General features: G+C 30.9%; 2 protein-coding genes across 2 annotated transcripts; both read left to right on the forward strand.

Annotated features, from left to right (window-relative positions):
* The first annotated feature begins 4,223 nt into the window (after positions 1–4,223).
* Positions 4,224–5,024, forward strand: LOC102582605 (uncharacterized). The gene is made up of 3 exons (XM_006344623.2): positions 4,224–4,392; positions 4,495–4,585; positions 4,733–5,024. The coding sequence occupies exons 1-3, from the start codon at positions 4,317–4,319 to the stop codon at positions 4,866–4,868; spliced, it is 303 nt and encodes a 100-aa protein (XP_006344685.1). The 5' UTR covers positions 4,224–4,316; the 3' UTR covers positions 4,869–5,024.
* Positions 5,025–6,723: 1,699 nt separating this feature from the next.
* LOC102582943 (60S ribosomal protein L22-3) lies at positions 6,724–8,726 on the forward strand. Its single transcript, XM_006344624.2, has 3 exons — positions 6,724–6,814; positions 6,903–7,166; positions 8,283–8,726. Exons 2-3 carry the CDS (start codon positions 6,934–6,936, stop codon positions 8,425–8,427), a joined length of 378 nt encoding a protein of 125 aa, XP_006344686.1. The 5' UTR covers positions 6,724–6,814; positions 6,903–6,933; the 3' UTR covers positions 8,428–8,726.
* Positions 8,727–15,849: the final 7,123 nt, after the last annotated feature.

Here is a 15,849-nt window from a genome sequence, read left to right on the forward strand (position 1 = left end):
TAAGAATCGAAAGAATAATGGAAAAAACTACCAATATAGGTTATTTTGAAGAGTTGGACACATTACCGAAAAATTGGGGAAGAAGGGGAAGCAAAACTTACTATAACTAAGGATTAGAGCAACTGTTGAGGAGAAATCGATGGAAACAATGAAAGAGCTAAAGTCGATAGACAGCAAACATACAGATCCCTAAAAGTGCCCTTGTTCATCCGGCAGAAATCCCCTAAATTTAATGATGCTGGGGAGATGTTGAATGCTTGTAGAGTTGTTAAAACTCTTATCTCAAATTAGCCGCAAGAAATTTAACAAAATGATGAAGAAAGATGGAGCAAAAGTAAGGAAGAGGAGAGTAAAATTGCAGAGAAAATGAACATGAGAAATGTGAGTCAAAGCAGCAAAAAAGGAAAGTAAAATTGTACAGATAGCTAATTACCCTTACGTGGATCGAGGTAGAACACGTGTTAATAGGAAAAAAAACCATAAAGAGTGATTCAATTAACAATAAAATGGAGCCCACTTTTGTCAATGGTAGTACAATAGGTACAACTTAAATTACATTTGGAACAAATTTTTGGAGCTGTGTTGGTCTTCACAACTCCCTCTTCTAAATAAGGGTAATATAATATACATGTTATTCAAATGACTCACATATATCATTTTTCTTTGATGAAAGTGAAAAGATTAATTTTAATTTAATGTTTTGAGAAAATAGCCAAAAAAAACCCTCAACCTATTAGTTAATTCTCAACTACACACTTATTCTATACGGGGGTCCTATTACCCCCTTAAACTATTTAAATATGGAATAATCACCTCCCTGAAAAGGCATAACCAGTTTTATGTCAAAGCTGTGCAGCACACGTGATGAATCACTGTACATTCATTTTTTTTTATTCTTTTTCTTTTTTTTCCCCTATAAATTATAAACCTAATCAAAATAATAACTTAATAATCCCCTGTAAAATTATGTAAAGTTTCCATTTTTATCAAACTTAGAAATTGAAATTTACAAAAAATGCTTTCAAATAGAAATTATTTTTCCAAAATACTAATGATTTCTTTAGAGAATAATAAGAGAAAATGATGAAAAATCTCTACACCAAATAAAGAAGAAGAACAACTCCATAGCTAGTCTACTTAAACTTTCAATTTGAAATTCAACCCAAAAACAAAATTCCACAAATAAGTATTCACAAATGTGGAAGTGAAAACAAATTTGGTAAGAACGAAATTAGAAAGTGAAATTTCAAATTCACCATTGTTGGTTCATTGTGGTTTGACTTCTTTTTTTTTTTATTTATTTTTGCTGAAATTATGAGGGGTTTAAGAAAAAACTTAGAACTCCATTTTTGAGCTTCATATATGAAAGTTTCTTATGAGTTGGGTGATTGTTGTTGCTAAAAACGGTTGATGTATGATTAACTAAGCATAAATCAATAGCTATAAACTAATTTGGAGCTCCTAGAGACGAAATTTAGAAGACCACCATTGAAAGACTTGGAAAAAAACTTAAAGAAATCATGAAATGGGTATAACAATTTTGTGATATAAAAAAAAATGAATTACTTATATAATCTCCAATGAGATACTGCCACGTGGATTATTTAGTTCAATTTTAGTCATTTTATGTCTTTTTGTTGAACCCTTACGCGCCTACAAGAGGTGTATTCACCTTCTTGGACAGGTCAGTGTTTAAGGGTCACAAAATATCGAAAATAAAAAGTTCGGGGGGGTAATAGGACCCCCGTAAAGTATAAGTGTGTAGTTGAGAATTGACTAATAGGTTAGGGGGGCATTTGACTATTTTTCTCTAATCTTTTTTTAAAAAATATATCCCAGATGGGTATGTTTAATCCTCCTCACACATATTTCTTTTTGATTTTTTTTTTGTTTCAACGACTAATTTAAATTTATTATTTTGATGGTCAAATTTATTTATGTTTCACTAATTTTCTTCTAAAATTTATTATAGATGACCCAAAAAAAAAATTCAAATACAAAAACTAAAGTAACAATATAGTCCAAAAAAATAGTTTCAAATTATATAGCCACAAAAAAATTAGTTTTAAAATAAAAATTAAAAAAAAAAAAAAAACTTCACTCTTTCTTCTTTTCCATTCTTCTTTCCCAGACCCCTCCCCATTTCTTTTCCTTTTTCAAGCACTGGTCCATGACCTTCCCTGTTGTTCCCCAACCGAATCCCCTGTTCCATTCGTTCTCCCTTCCCCCCACTCCTTTTCAATTATTTTTTTCTTCTTCTTTTTCCATTTGTTCTTCCCCCAAATTAGAAATGAAATTGTGCAAAAAATAGAACAAAATGAGCAAAGAAAAATTGAGAAAATTGGTGCAATACTCAAATTTGCGGAAGAAATATGTCTAATGAGTGTCCTTATTGCTCCATCTTTATCTTTAAATTTGATTTTGTTCTTGATTTATCTTTCTTTTCTATTTTCTAGGATAAAGTAACAAATGTGAAAAATATTGTTGAATGTCTTTATGAAATTAGATGAAATATGTTGTGTAAAATTGTGTATAAATATTAGCACATATTGAAATACTTTAATGGTGATTCATTACCATCCATGGAGAAAAGGATTTTACAAGTGTTGATCAAATGACATGAAGATGAGGGTGGAGAGAAAAAGCAGAAAAAATTAAGTTATTATAAAAAATAAATAATAAATGACATGTCATATAAAATCTGATGTGGATGATGACATGTCATTTTTATTGTGCGTTTGAAGTTCACACAAAGCCAAAGGGGTTTAAAATATTATATTTTATTAAGTTTAAGGGTTCAGTTGACAAATGGTTAAGTAAGAGGGTTCAAAATACAAACACATACAAGTACAAGGGTCTATCAAATCATTTTACTTTATATAAACTTTTGATTTATAATTAGTGTAGAGGTTCAGATTTTTTCTAAATATTTTCGTCAGCAACAACATAATAGAATTTTCTTAGAGCCCGTTTGGATTGACTTAAAAAAGTAGCTTGTAAGTTAAAAATAAAAAGTCAAATTGAAATGACTTTTAAGTCAAAAAATAAAAAGTAGGGAATACCTACTTTTTGGTTTCTGACTTATTTTAAGTCATTTTTACTTATTATAAATCATTTTTTACCTTGTCAAACACTTCCTAACTTATTTTAAGTCATTTTTTATATTTGTCAAACACTTTCAAAAATTTTGACTTAAAAATAGGTTTGATCAACTTTTAAGCCAATCAAGTATCAACTACTTGTTATTGTTATCTTAAGCAAGTCCTAGGCATTAAAAAGTTCATATTTGATCACTATAATATGGTATCCTTAATCTACAAAATATAAATTCCATTATTATTCAAAGCCATCAATTTAGAAATAAGCAAACACCAATATATAGAAACTAGTCTTTTAAGCGTAGGCATAAATGGTTGGTTAAGGGAGAGGATGGTGAATTTTGATAAAAGGATAAATACGACATATAGCACAAGCAAGTAATGAGAGTACTATATGATCAAACAACTCAATCCAACTGCTTATAACAATCAAGCAAAAGACAATATTATATGCTAACAAATCTTATCACACAAGTCATTCCTATGAATTTCTAGTAAAAAAAAAAGCACAACCCTTTATCGTATTTGAACTCATGATATTGAGTTCTAAAGTTCAGCCTTCCACCAACACACCAAGAAAAGTTTTGTTTATTTGGGTGCAAATTTAAATATATTATCTTATATATATATATAAATTACCGGCCCATGCGGGTCCGCCCCTGCCCACCAATGAGAAACCACCAGATAAATTCTTTTTTGATAACTAAACTAAAGCATATATGAAATGTTCTAAAGCTCGATCAAAAAATTAAAGTTTCTCTAATCTTTAATACTTCCAGGAAAAATGTATGAATAGGCTAAAGATAATTGCCAAAGTTAAAAACACATCTGAAATTGTCAGCCACTCTTCTTTATTTTCAAGCACCAAAAAAAAAATTATTACTCATTTTAAAAAATAAAAAATAAAAAATTGTTATTGCTGATTATAGTATTATTAAATAAAAAACAAGAGGACAAAAGTGTTTTGCCAAGTGAAGTGGTGGCATATTGAAAAAAACTTTTCTTTTTTTCCCACATGCTAAAAAGATGCGGGTGCCGTTGCTTCTCGTGTTGCAAATTTCACTCTTCTTTCTCCTTCCATTTCTCTAACCGCAAACTGCAAATATATAAAGCATGATAGAAATACAATTTCATTATTTCTCTGTTGTTTTCTTCTCATATTTCTCTTACCAAAAAATAAAATAAAATTAGATTCTCCATCTTTGTTCTGTTCTAAAGATGGAGGCATCTAATAAAAAAACTACATTTGAATCTGCTAGGGAATGGATTTCTGACCACAAGCTTCGCACCGTCGGTAATTTTTCATAAATTCCTTCCATTTTTTCAAATCTATTTGTTGTTAATTTGAAATTCATATTTATCATAACTGATGATTTGAATGTGTTTTTTTCTCAAGGATCTCTGTGGTTAAGTGGAATAGTGGGATCGGTGGCTTACAATTGGTCAAAACCCAGCATGAAAACCAGTGTCAGGCTCATCCATGCTAGGTACCAATTTATCATACACTGATTTCTCCATTATAATCAGTTATTATACTTTTTTATCTTATAATTATATATATACTGAATATTAGATTTATTATTAGCTGTTATGTTTGTTGCTAACTTTTTTTTTTGTTGTTGATGTGAAATAAGATTGCACGCACAAGCACTTACTCTCGCCGCATTAGCCGGTGCTGCAGCAGTTGAGTATTATGATCATAAAACCAACAACAATGCCCAACGATACCCCAAATTCATCAACATGAATTCGTTTGCACAGAAGAAATGAAGCAAGGAATATTGATGAAATTTGTAAATTTTTGTGGGGTTACTTTTTGTGTCAAAATTATTTGTGGTAACACGAGCCCTATGCTAGCTTCCTCACATATCTTTTGTAATCGATGTGTTGAATAACAAAATACCAAAACATAGAGATTTTTTCCTATCAACTAGCAGTTTTTGTTTCTTTTTCATTTATCTTTCCGATTCTTTGAATGAATGGACAGAATTATTGCTGGTTGGAATAAAAAATTGTAAATGTAGTTTCCTTTTGATTCATTTGTAATTTGGCTGTTAAAGAAAGTTAGAAAATACTTGATACAAGTATAGGAAAGCAAAAGAGCAATATGAGGAACCTTGAGTTGACCAACTATATGTACTTCCATCTTGTTGACGGTTTGATTTCTCATATTTATTATCCTTTTTTTTTTAAAAAAAAGAGAGCAATATGCATGAATAAGAAGTGTGAGTTTACCATAACAATAACACATTTAATGAAATCTTACATGTTAAGTATATATGTTAAAAATAAATAAATTATTTTTATAAAACTTCTTCGCAATTATTCTTAGAACAAAACTAGCACAATTTACGTTTATACGATACAATTGTCAACCAACAACAATTTTAACTAAAAATAAATCCTTCAATATTATTAAAAATAAATACATATATCTGAAACACAAGCTGATCTATAAAAAAACAATTTCCTAGAAATAAAATTATTCTAATATATTATATGAAATCGTAATTAAATTTATAAAGAAAACATCGAGGGTAAAATGACTTTCGGCTAGTTGAAAACATCGACAATGATAACCTCTACCTATTTGATTGGTGAAGTTCATTAATAACAAATTAAGTCCTTGGTTGATATGTCGTGCATTATTGAATTATGCCCCTCATATGATATACTTCTCTCTGTTCAAAATAGAATGACCTCCTTTCATTTTTAGTCTATTTCAAAAAGAGTTACCTCTTTTCTTTTTTGGTAACATTTTAATTTCAGTTTTCTACGTGGCATGTTTAAAGCCACAAAATTGAAGGACAATTTAGTACATTTGACATAACTTTAATTTAGGACCACAAGATTCAAAAGTCTTCTTCATTTTCTAAAACTCCATGCCAAGTCAAACGAGATCACTCTTTTTGAAACGGAAGGAATATATACTTACCGTGAAAGACTATATATATATATATATGTATATAATATTTTTTAAAAAGGGGGTTTAATTTCTTTATTTTTTTACAAAAATTTACAAGTTCTCTTTTAGTGTATTGAGATGTAGAATAGACATAATGAATGAAACTATATTGATTTGTAGTAGGATTACTCCTATATCACAACTTGTGTATGACCTATTGGTGAAAATCACGATAAACAACAATGTTTCAAGGGTATTGTACAATGTAATAGATATGACACTTAACAACAAGAGTTCTTGGCTAATAAAGATTCAAAACTTCAATCATTATTTTAGGGGAATTTTGGAGCAACGGTAAAGTTATTTTTGTATAACTTATATGTTATGAATTTGAGTCGTGGAAGCAGTCATTATTGCTTTAGAGTAGTTTGTCTACATTACACCCCATAGGATGCAACCTTTTTTTCAAACTTCGAAACCTCTATGTGTTTTGTGCACCAGACTCCTCCTTTATATTTTCATAAATATATTTATTATTATAATATATAAAATTTTGACCAGTTTATTCTTTCTACCACTCTCTTGTTATCCCCAATTTACCTTTTTTAATGTACACTCAAGCTTGCGAAATTCTTACTAATAATAATGGGCCTAGGCGAGTGGACTCATAACATTAGCCCAAAATTCTGATGGACCGCAACGACGGTCCACATAAACATAAAATCTCACTCAGTAATATATAAACCCCACGCTCAGAAACCCTAGCCATTTCTCTTCTCATTGTTCCTCCCAAATCGCCGCAGCTTTTCAGGTCAGTTATCTTATTCCCTCTTCCTAATTTCGTTTGACAGTTCGATTCTTTGATGTGTGATGCTTATGTGTTTTTCGTGGAAATGCAGGTAGGGTTTTTTCCTGTAATCGTCGGAGAAGATGAGTAAAGGAAGCAGCGGAGCCACCAAGGGTGGGAAGAAGAAGGGAGCCACCTTCGTGATCGATTGCGCAAAGCCTGTTGAGGACAACATCATGGAAATCGCCTCTTTGGAGAAGTTTCTTCAGGAGCGCATCAAGGTTGGAGGAAAGGCTGGAGCTCTTGGTGACTCCGTGACTGTCACACGTGACAAAACCAAAATCACCGTCACCTCCGATAGCACCTTCTCCAAGAGGTAAGGCTTTCACCTTTGTTGTTGACCCATGCTTCTTTCCTGTATCTGTTTATGTAGATACGGAACTGTTACATTTTTGAATACTGTGGCGAGTACAAGTTCTAAACTTATTATTATAAATTGGTGATGCTATTTGATTATGAATTAAGATTTATGGACAGTCTCAATGTACTAATTTGAATGTTCAATCCATTGTTATTTTCTATATACGGTATTCCTGATGAAGAACTAATAATAGGGTCAGATGTGTTGATGATAACTAGTCTTTAGGTTTATATTTCTATCCATATATTTGGAGTTTTGGGCATATGGAAAGTGTGAATAGAAATTATGTGGAGCTGATAGAAAGAATTAAATTTTCAATACAAAACAATAAAGTCATCGGATGAGGATGGTTCAATTACCTGTGTTGGATAATTGTATGTATTACCCAAAACAGAATAAAGTCCTTGGATAAATTAGCTCAGAAGGCTGACTCGTGGAAGTAGTATTGTATCAAATCCATTGGATAACATAGTGTTGGTTGGCATAAAGATGAATTGATGCTGAAGTTTGAAGCTGATCTTGTGACTGGGTTCCTTTGCTTTCATGTGCAGTGGCAGATAGCAATTTATTGTGTAGTGCAGTGTAGAATGGTTCACCAAAAGTCACTTTTCATTTGAGTGGATCATATTCTTTGGTCCGTTTTTTTATTTGTCTTTAACAAAAAACAAAGTTGGAGGTAATATAATTTTGGCAACGTTGAGGTCCAGAGCAACATCTTTGTTGGATTCATTTGTCAAAAGCTTGCCTGGCAATTCAATTTACGGTCCTATTATACTGCATTGCTGTTTGTTGGTAAAATCTTTTTTGCATATTAGGCTCATGTTAGGGAATATAATTTTATCTGACAAACAAAGTTTCATTACTTTTGTTTCATTTTAATCATAAATCTGATTGGTCAATCCTGTTGTAATTGTCCAGCTAATACTTTTGTCATGAGAGCTTGAGCTTAGTATGAGCCTGTTTTCACTGTAATTTGGATGTTAGAAATGTTGTGATTTGCTGTAGTTTTTTGTTATAAAATGTATATTCATGCATTGTGTTATATGTGGTAATGTTTGCTATTTTGGCCAGGTATTTGAAATACTTGACTAAGAAGTATCTTAAGAAGAACAGTGTTCGTGATTGGCTCCGAGTAATTTCCTCAAACAAGGACCGTAATGTTTATGAGTTGAGGTACTTCAACATTGCTGACAATGAGGCTGAGGAGGAAGACTGAGAAGCTTGAATTGGTCAGCTTGATAGAACGCCCTTTGTTGAACTTTAGTTTTGTAGTTCTTCATTATCTGGATTTTTTTTTGCCTTGTGAGACGTTATTTACAATTTTGTCAATGAAGTTATAACTATGCTCTTTGCCCCTAAATGGAGAATGTGATTAGCTAGCTATCTTGTAGTTGGTTTATTTCTCCTGCAATGCAATGTTTTAGGGGTGAGTTATCAATCTTCTCCTATTGTTTTCTAAACGTTTGCTATTTAGAGATTGCTTCTGATCAAGGATACTTGCTGGTTGCTTTTTCACTGCATTTGCAAGAATATAATTTACCTTGTCAGTACTTAGCTTTGCTGGTGTAAAATGTTGCTAAGTTGCTATCTGACGTTTCCAAATTGATGTAGGTGAGGACCTCATTTTTGATGCTTGAGTAACTTTGTAGTCTGCGGTGTTATGATTTCTTTTTTGCTTATATATGAAGTTGAATTCATTATAGTATTAATTGAAGTAGAACAAAAGCTTGGAAGCTAACGACTTCAAGTATTATTGGTTAAACCAAAACAATACTAGAAGAATATTAGATAGTATATATCATGCTATATCTTTTAATTGCTACTTTTCCTCGAATACAAGTTATTTCCCTCTGGATGCACTTATTATTATTTTTATCTTCAGCCTCAAGTTTTATCTGTTTTTAGAACTTAGAGCAGATCGTGCCAAAACTACATGCATAGTGTAGAACTCCATTATTTATAGCATTGACAATTCCGGTAGATCGTCATGTCGCATGTTGTAATTTAGGATTCTTGCTATTGTAAAGGGACACCAAGATGGGTTCCCACTTCTCTTTTTAGAGAGGGGTATTTTAGACATTTTGAATTTGATGCAAATTATTAAAAACATCTTTACTGGACTAACTGAATTTAAATACACTTCCGCTTAGTGTGTTTTCAGTACTTCTGAACCTCGTCAAGCTTAGTGTGTTTTCAATACTTTTCTCGACTATTTATTAAGAATTTTATGCTTCTATATTAGTTTGAGATCACTTGCTATGTCTTGTGGCAAGACGTTACTAGACAAGCCAAAGAACACGTGTTTTTGTTTGAATACAAAAGGATTAGCTGATATGTTCGTTCATAAAAACCCAGTCTTAGAAGCAAAAAAAATAGTAACACGCTTCAATCTCTATGACATGGGTTGAAGACTTGAGGTAAGGGTATCAAATGGGTGGGTTGGGTTGACGTATGAGTTATTAAAATAGAAATTGGGTTGGGCTATGACCTGTTCAAATTTATTTGGGCTAAAAATAGCTAAAAGTTGAGTTGGGTCATGACCTTTTTTGATATGTTTAATCTCAATAATTTCAACATATTGTTATTTATCCTTTTTAACCACAATTTGAATTTCAACTCAAGAAAATAATAAATAAAAAGTTATAAATGAATTGATAAATCCTAGAAAATATAAGATATATAATAATTCAACCTTCAATATGAAACATACATTATATAAAATAGGAAGTATTAAAACGGATTAAGTTGGTGATTAAATTTTGCTCAATTGAAAATTCTTTTAAAATGTTTAAGGTTTGATCGGGTTGAAAATTGAAATTGACTGGATTCAAAATATTTTGAAAGCCCAACCCATAAAATTCTAGATCGTCTTGAATAATTACCTATATTTTGGCTCATCTTGACACCCCAAATTGCAAAGTGCTAGTAATGTTTCAATTAGCTGGCTTAGCAGAGTTGGTAAAGATTCCTTCATCAGTTTCTATTGCTTTGAATGTGAGAAGCAGGAATTTCACTATCATATATGCATTTTATGATGTCGTCTGCGCGTAATATTAAATGAAAATTCAATGTAGGTAAAACTCATGCTACTTCATTTGTAGTTTTTATCATAGCTACAAGTAAACTAATTTCTTGTCCTCACTGGGGGGGATCCATAATTTAAATGCTGCAAGTTCTTGAGAGATTACTAGCTATTGAAACGTATATCTAAATGCAGGTTCCAGTTACATAGTTCTTCTGTCCATCGGAATAATGGAATTGTGTTATGCTCATTACTAAATTTGTTGAAGAAATGAAATATAAATAAGGTTTATCTTTTTTTTTATTAGAAGTTAAATCGATCATCAAAAGAAGAATTAGGATATATTATTGAGAAAATAAATCCTCCATCGAAGAGAACAAGCAAATGAAAGATTGCCTCTCAATGATTAGAGAGTCAATTTATCACAAAATGAATGTATTATATCTAGACTAAAAAAAAATAAAAAATTGTTTTTTGCATGACAAGGCAGTTTAAATTCCAATTTTAGAGAGTAATATAACTCAAAAAGGTAAATTTGAATCAAGATTAAAAGTTTGAGGTGAATGTAAAAAGATAGTAAATTACTTAGAAAGCGACTTAACTGAAGTAAAGACAATAAAAGGAAGAAACAGAAGCATTGCTGGTCTCCTCTGCTCTGCTGTACTATTTAATCCAATGTAAGCAACATTTAAGAGTTTGCTTGCTTTTTATATATATGTTGTCATTGACTTGCTAACTTGGTTATTCCGTGCTCTTTATCTCACAAGAGGATCTAGGGTACGTTCTGTGGTGAATGGTGATGATCCGCTTAGTTGAACACGTTGCTTTTAGTTCAAATTATGTATATATATGCGAGATTTTTTTTTAAAATATATACATATAATAAGATCAAACTCATCACGAACATGTTGATTGTAGATCTCAAATTCACCTCTCTCACATTGCTATTTTCTTAATTTCTTAGATATCCAATTGGGTCAACCAATTTTGACGTCTAGCTCTAGTTGTAACTAGTAAGCATTTTCTTAATATATATAACCTCCCAAAGAAAAAAGTTATGATATGAAATGACTAATTAATTGTAAATTATTATAAAGATCTACATGACGAAATGTATGTATCTCTCATCTCAAACTTGCATTGAGTTAAATATAGGCAGAGGAAGAATTTGAACTTAATGAATTTTAGGTTTTATGATAGTGATATCAATATTAGTAAATTGGTTCTGAATTCAATTTATATACATTTTGATGATTTTTTTTTATATAAAAACAATAAAATTTGATCTAAAGTTATTATGTTCGGTCAACTTCTATTGATTATTAATTCGACTCTAGGGACTCCTAGCAGCAAACTAGTCTAAAAAAAGGGGGCCCATAGAGAGGCAGGAGATGCAGGAGCCGCCAGCCGGATCGACCAACAAATGATAGGCTAGAGAGATGGGATCATTCGACTAATCAGTGATCCCTGGGCTTACCTAACACAGATGTCCCTGAAATAGGGAATTGGCTAAAGTTATTAGCTTCGCCTCGGCTAAAAAATAACAAGTAATACATTGAGCTATCGATATGATCCTCATCGTCAAGATGTTCAAAACCAAGTGTTAATATTCAAATAAGACATCATCAATACGGAGAAGAAAATAAAATCGTTCAATACGGAGGTTTCTTATTACATAGGAAATATTTAATTTAATAACCAACTACTCAATGGTAGGAGTGACAAATGAGCAATTTGAATTGTATTGGCTCGTATCAAAATAGGCTAAATGAATAAATGAGTCATTATCCAACCTTAATATCCAAAAAATAATTAGACTAAGATGGGGTAGGTCAAAATAAACTAAACACACCTGAACAATTTTTATAAAATCTTGTTTTTTAAATTTTGATTTGTTTTCTTATAATTTGTTTAATTATCAAATAAAATTAATTTGGATTGATCAAAATGAGCTAACTAGTTAATATTCATTGATTTGTCCAAAATCAAAAGGATTGGGCATGACAATTTTTGAATAAATACTTGTTGTGACCTAATTTACGTGACATATTTTTTTTTAGTTTATTCAAAAAAATAATATTAACACATTTCTATATTTAGTAATAATTTTCAGAGCAGAGCTTGAAGCAAGGGTCAGAACTTTAGGCGGGGACTCTGTCGATAGAGCTAAAGCAGTCATTCATTAATCCACCCTCGACATACTAAGCAAAAGGGCTGATCCTACTACAGAACAAATACAAACATAAACATAAAAAATACCACACAAAGCACCCGCTCTAATAAGCTGCCTCCAATATTCGTCCTTCAAACCATCCACCAATTATCCAACACAACCAACTATACTTTAAGATACTTATATTATAATTAATGAGATAATTTATAAATACACAAAAAAAAAAAATTATTTTAGGTTCTAAATTTTTAAAGTTATTTTAATTTTTTAAAATTTTGTGTCAAATCAAATAATATCGAAAGAGTACAATTTTATTTAATGTGAGAGAGAAGTACTGAGGATGATTGATGAGAAGAAAAATTTAAGGTGGGGGAAGAGAAAAGACATAAATTACCCCTCAGAATTCATGGGGGAAAAGTGCTACGAGTTAGAGGTGGTATACTGGAAGAAGCAAAACCTTTCCTTTGCTAAACTTAGAGAATCATATCTATCTTGGGACTCCCCTGCCTTCCTCAAAAACATACTACTCCCTCCGTCCCATTTTATGTGATGTACTTTGATTTGGCACAAACTTTAAGAAAAATGGAAAGACTTTTAAAACTTGTGGTCCAAAATGAATGATAGAAATTTGTGTGGTTGTAAATCATTTCATTAAGGGTAAAAAAGACATTTTATAGGCAAATTGTTACTTAAAATAGAAATGTGTCATTCTTTTTGGGACTGACTAAAAAGGAAAGTGAGTCATATAAATTGGGACAGAGGGAGTATAAATTATGCACTATGCCAAAACAATGAATTTTTAAAAAAAAATTCTATTACAGGCTGCACTATTCAAATATCATGTTTTTACCCATCTACAAAATTTTATAAAATAAAAAAGAAAAAATTGGTTTACAATTTCCATTTGTTCTTTGAACTATATACAAAATGACATTGTGATATACTCATCCATTTTTATTTTTTTTGGAAAAACGATAAATATACCTCCGAACTATCGTAAATGGTATGCAGATACCCTCCGTTATACTTTTGGTACATTGATGCCCCTGCTGTCCAAAAACTAGAGCATATATGTCCTTCACTCTAACGGAAGACTAAATAGGGACACGTGACACAATTTAATCAGTCGATCCGATATTTAATAAATGTCGGGTCGGTGGATAAGATTATGACACGTGTATGTCCGTTAGTATAAATGATATATATGCTCTAGTTTTTAGACGACGGAGGCACCAATGTCCCAAAAGTATGACGGAGGGTATATGCATACCATTTACGATAATTCGGAGGTATATTTGTCCTTTTTCCTTTTTTTTATTCTAATCTAACAATTTTTAAATTTTAACTTTTTACATAAAATATTTAAGACACAAAATTAAAGAATAATTTCAACATTCTACGTATTTTTTTATTTTAAATTATAAAATTAACTTTTTTTACTTTATTAAATTTCGTATTAAATTAAAATAAGGCGATAGAAATTGAAATGGTGGAAGTAATTAATAGTGAGGTGAATAACTCGCGCAGAACACGCAACCCCTCTACGTGCATTTTCTTACCTTGCTCAGGTAAGACTTGTATTCCTGCAACTCAAATCCCTTTTTTCTCTTTCTTGCAAAAATCAACAAGTCTCTCTCTCTCTCTCTTACCATCTAAATCTTGTCAATCAAATTGTACACTTATTTCGTGAAAATATGATTCACTTAAGTTTAAACTATAAAATTTGATTAATTTCGAAAGAATTAATGGTTTTTGAAAATAATTTTCTATTCACAAGAAATAGAAATAAGGTTGTTTGTCGTAAATTTTCTGTAATCACAAAACAAATATAAATTATGATTTTATTTATCACGATTGTGAGTACAAATTTTTATATTCTTTCAATTATTATTTTCCAAAATTTCTTCGTGATTCGAGTGGTGTTAGTGGCGTAATTCTTGAATTAAGTTCTAGAAGTATTTGGTAGTCAAGATTAGTATGCGATCTCATCCTGATCTCTTTGTGACTATTTTATCAATTTATAAATTCGCATCTTCAAGAAAATACATTACTCTTTATATAGACATAGGTTATATGGTTTATGGTTGAGTAGCATCCAAGAACTTTAATTAAAGTGAACTCGTTTTTAGAGTCTCACAAAATTTTGATATCTACAAAAATTTACATATAACTCACCTTCACAAAATTCCATTTTTGGAACCACACAAAATATGTTATTGTTGTTGCTATAGTCTATCTAAAATGTTGGACTAATTTAAGTTTAATATGTATATTCAAATTTACATATTAGCTTAAATAATTTTTGGACTAATTTAAGTTTAATATGTATATTCAAATTTACATATTAGCTCAAATAATTTAATATGCATAGCGTAATTCAAAATCCAAATTCATCTTAACTCTTGTAATAGACCTGTCGATTTATTAATTCAACTCGTTTTGATCCGTTCAATTTCAATCCAACCGGCTCATATTACCCACCTAATATTCTGCTGTAGGTTCATTTGGTGGAGTGGTGTGTGGCGTCATCATTCATCACTTACTTTCCCAATTGGTCAACATTAATAATAATTAAAAGTCATAAATAATTGTTTGATGACACGGATGTAGTTCTGAATTTGGTCAGTCGTGGCAATAAAATATTTATTATAGTTTGGCAGTGTGCAGGCTTAGCTGCAGCAGGAACATTCAGTATTCTTGTAGCCTTCAATATCCCTTTGCTTATACATCTTATTTCCTTCTTTTCTAAATCTTCCTTTCCCTTTGCTATTTTTAGTACCATTTGGATCAATCCTACACTGAAATCAATTAAACCCCGTAAACATAATTACAAAGTTGAAGAAGGAAAAAAGAGTGATAGAAACTTACGATCTAAAACAAGTCACATATATTTATGTGAATGTAAATTCTTTCATTAGGCACAGAATGAGAAAAGCGAAAAAAGTAGTCATAATCCAATTTCAAATGTCAATTGAATAAGAAGGAAACTAAAAAAGTTCACTAGGGTTGAATTGGGGGTAAAATGGAGGTGTCAAATAGGAGGTCAAATCTAATACTCTCTCGGTTTCAAAAAAAATGGTCTAGTTTTCTTTTTAGTATATTTAAAAAAGAACTACCATTTTTCTTTTTTGGCAACACTTTAACTTTAACTTTTCACATGGCATGTTTAAGGCCACAAGATTAAAATGCATTTTGGTACATTTGACATAACTTTAATTTAGAACCATAAGATTAAAAAATCTTCTTTCTTTTCTTAAACTCCGTTTCAAGTCAAACTAGGACATTTTTTTTAAACGGAGGGAGTAATATTTCGTGCTTTGATAGGTTTGAAATGCAAGCCATACACTTTGGACATGTAAACGTATGCAACACGTCCACACAAACAAGGCAGCAATTAAAAGAGATTGATGTTTGGGCATTTCATTGCAAAAATAAATAAATAT

Source organism: Solanum tuberosum, unplaced genomic scaffold, assembly GCF_000226075.1.
Source record: "Solanum tuberosum cultivar DM 1-3 516 R44 unplaced genomic scaffold, SolTub_3.0 scf00060, whole genome shotgun sequence".
Lineage (NCBI taxonomy): Eukaryota > Viridiplantae > Streptophyta > Magnoliopsida > Solanales > Solanaceae > Solanum > Solanum tuberosum.

Excerpts from the sequence above, each read along its gene's own strand:
- LOC102582605 (XM_006344623.2), top strand. The coding sequence starts at position 4,317 with ATGGAGGCATCTAATAAAAAAACTACATTTGAATCTGCTAGGGAATGG. Across the intron at positions 4,393-4,494 it reads CCACAAGCTTCGCACCGTCG|GATCTCTGTGGTTAAGTGGA; the intron begins GTAATTTTTCAT and ends TTTTTTCTCAAG. Across the intron at positions 4,586-4,732 it reads GTCAGGCTCATCCATGCTAG|ATTGCACGCACAAGCACTTA; the intron begins GTACCAATTTAT and ends ATGTGAAATAAG.
- LOC102582943 (XM_006344624.2), top strand. The coding sequence starts at position 6,934 with ATGAGTAAAGGAAGCAGCGGAGCCACCAAGGGTGGGAAGAAGAAGGGA. Across the intron at positions 7,167-8,282 it reads GATAGCACCTTCTCCAAGAG|GTATTTGAAATACTTGACTA; the intron begins GTAAGGCTTTCA and ends TATTTTGGCCAG.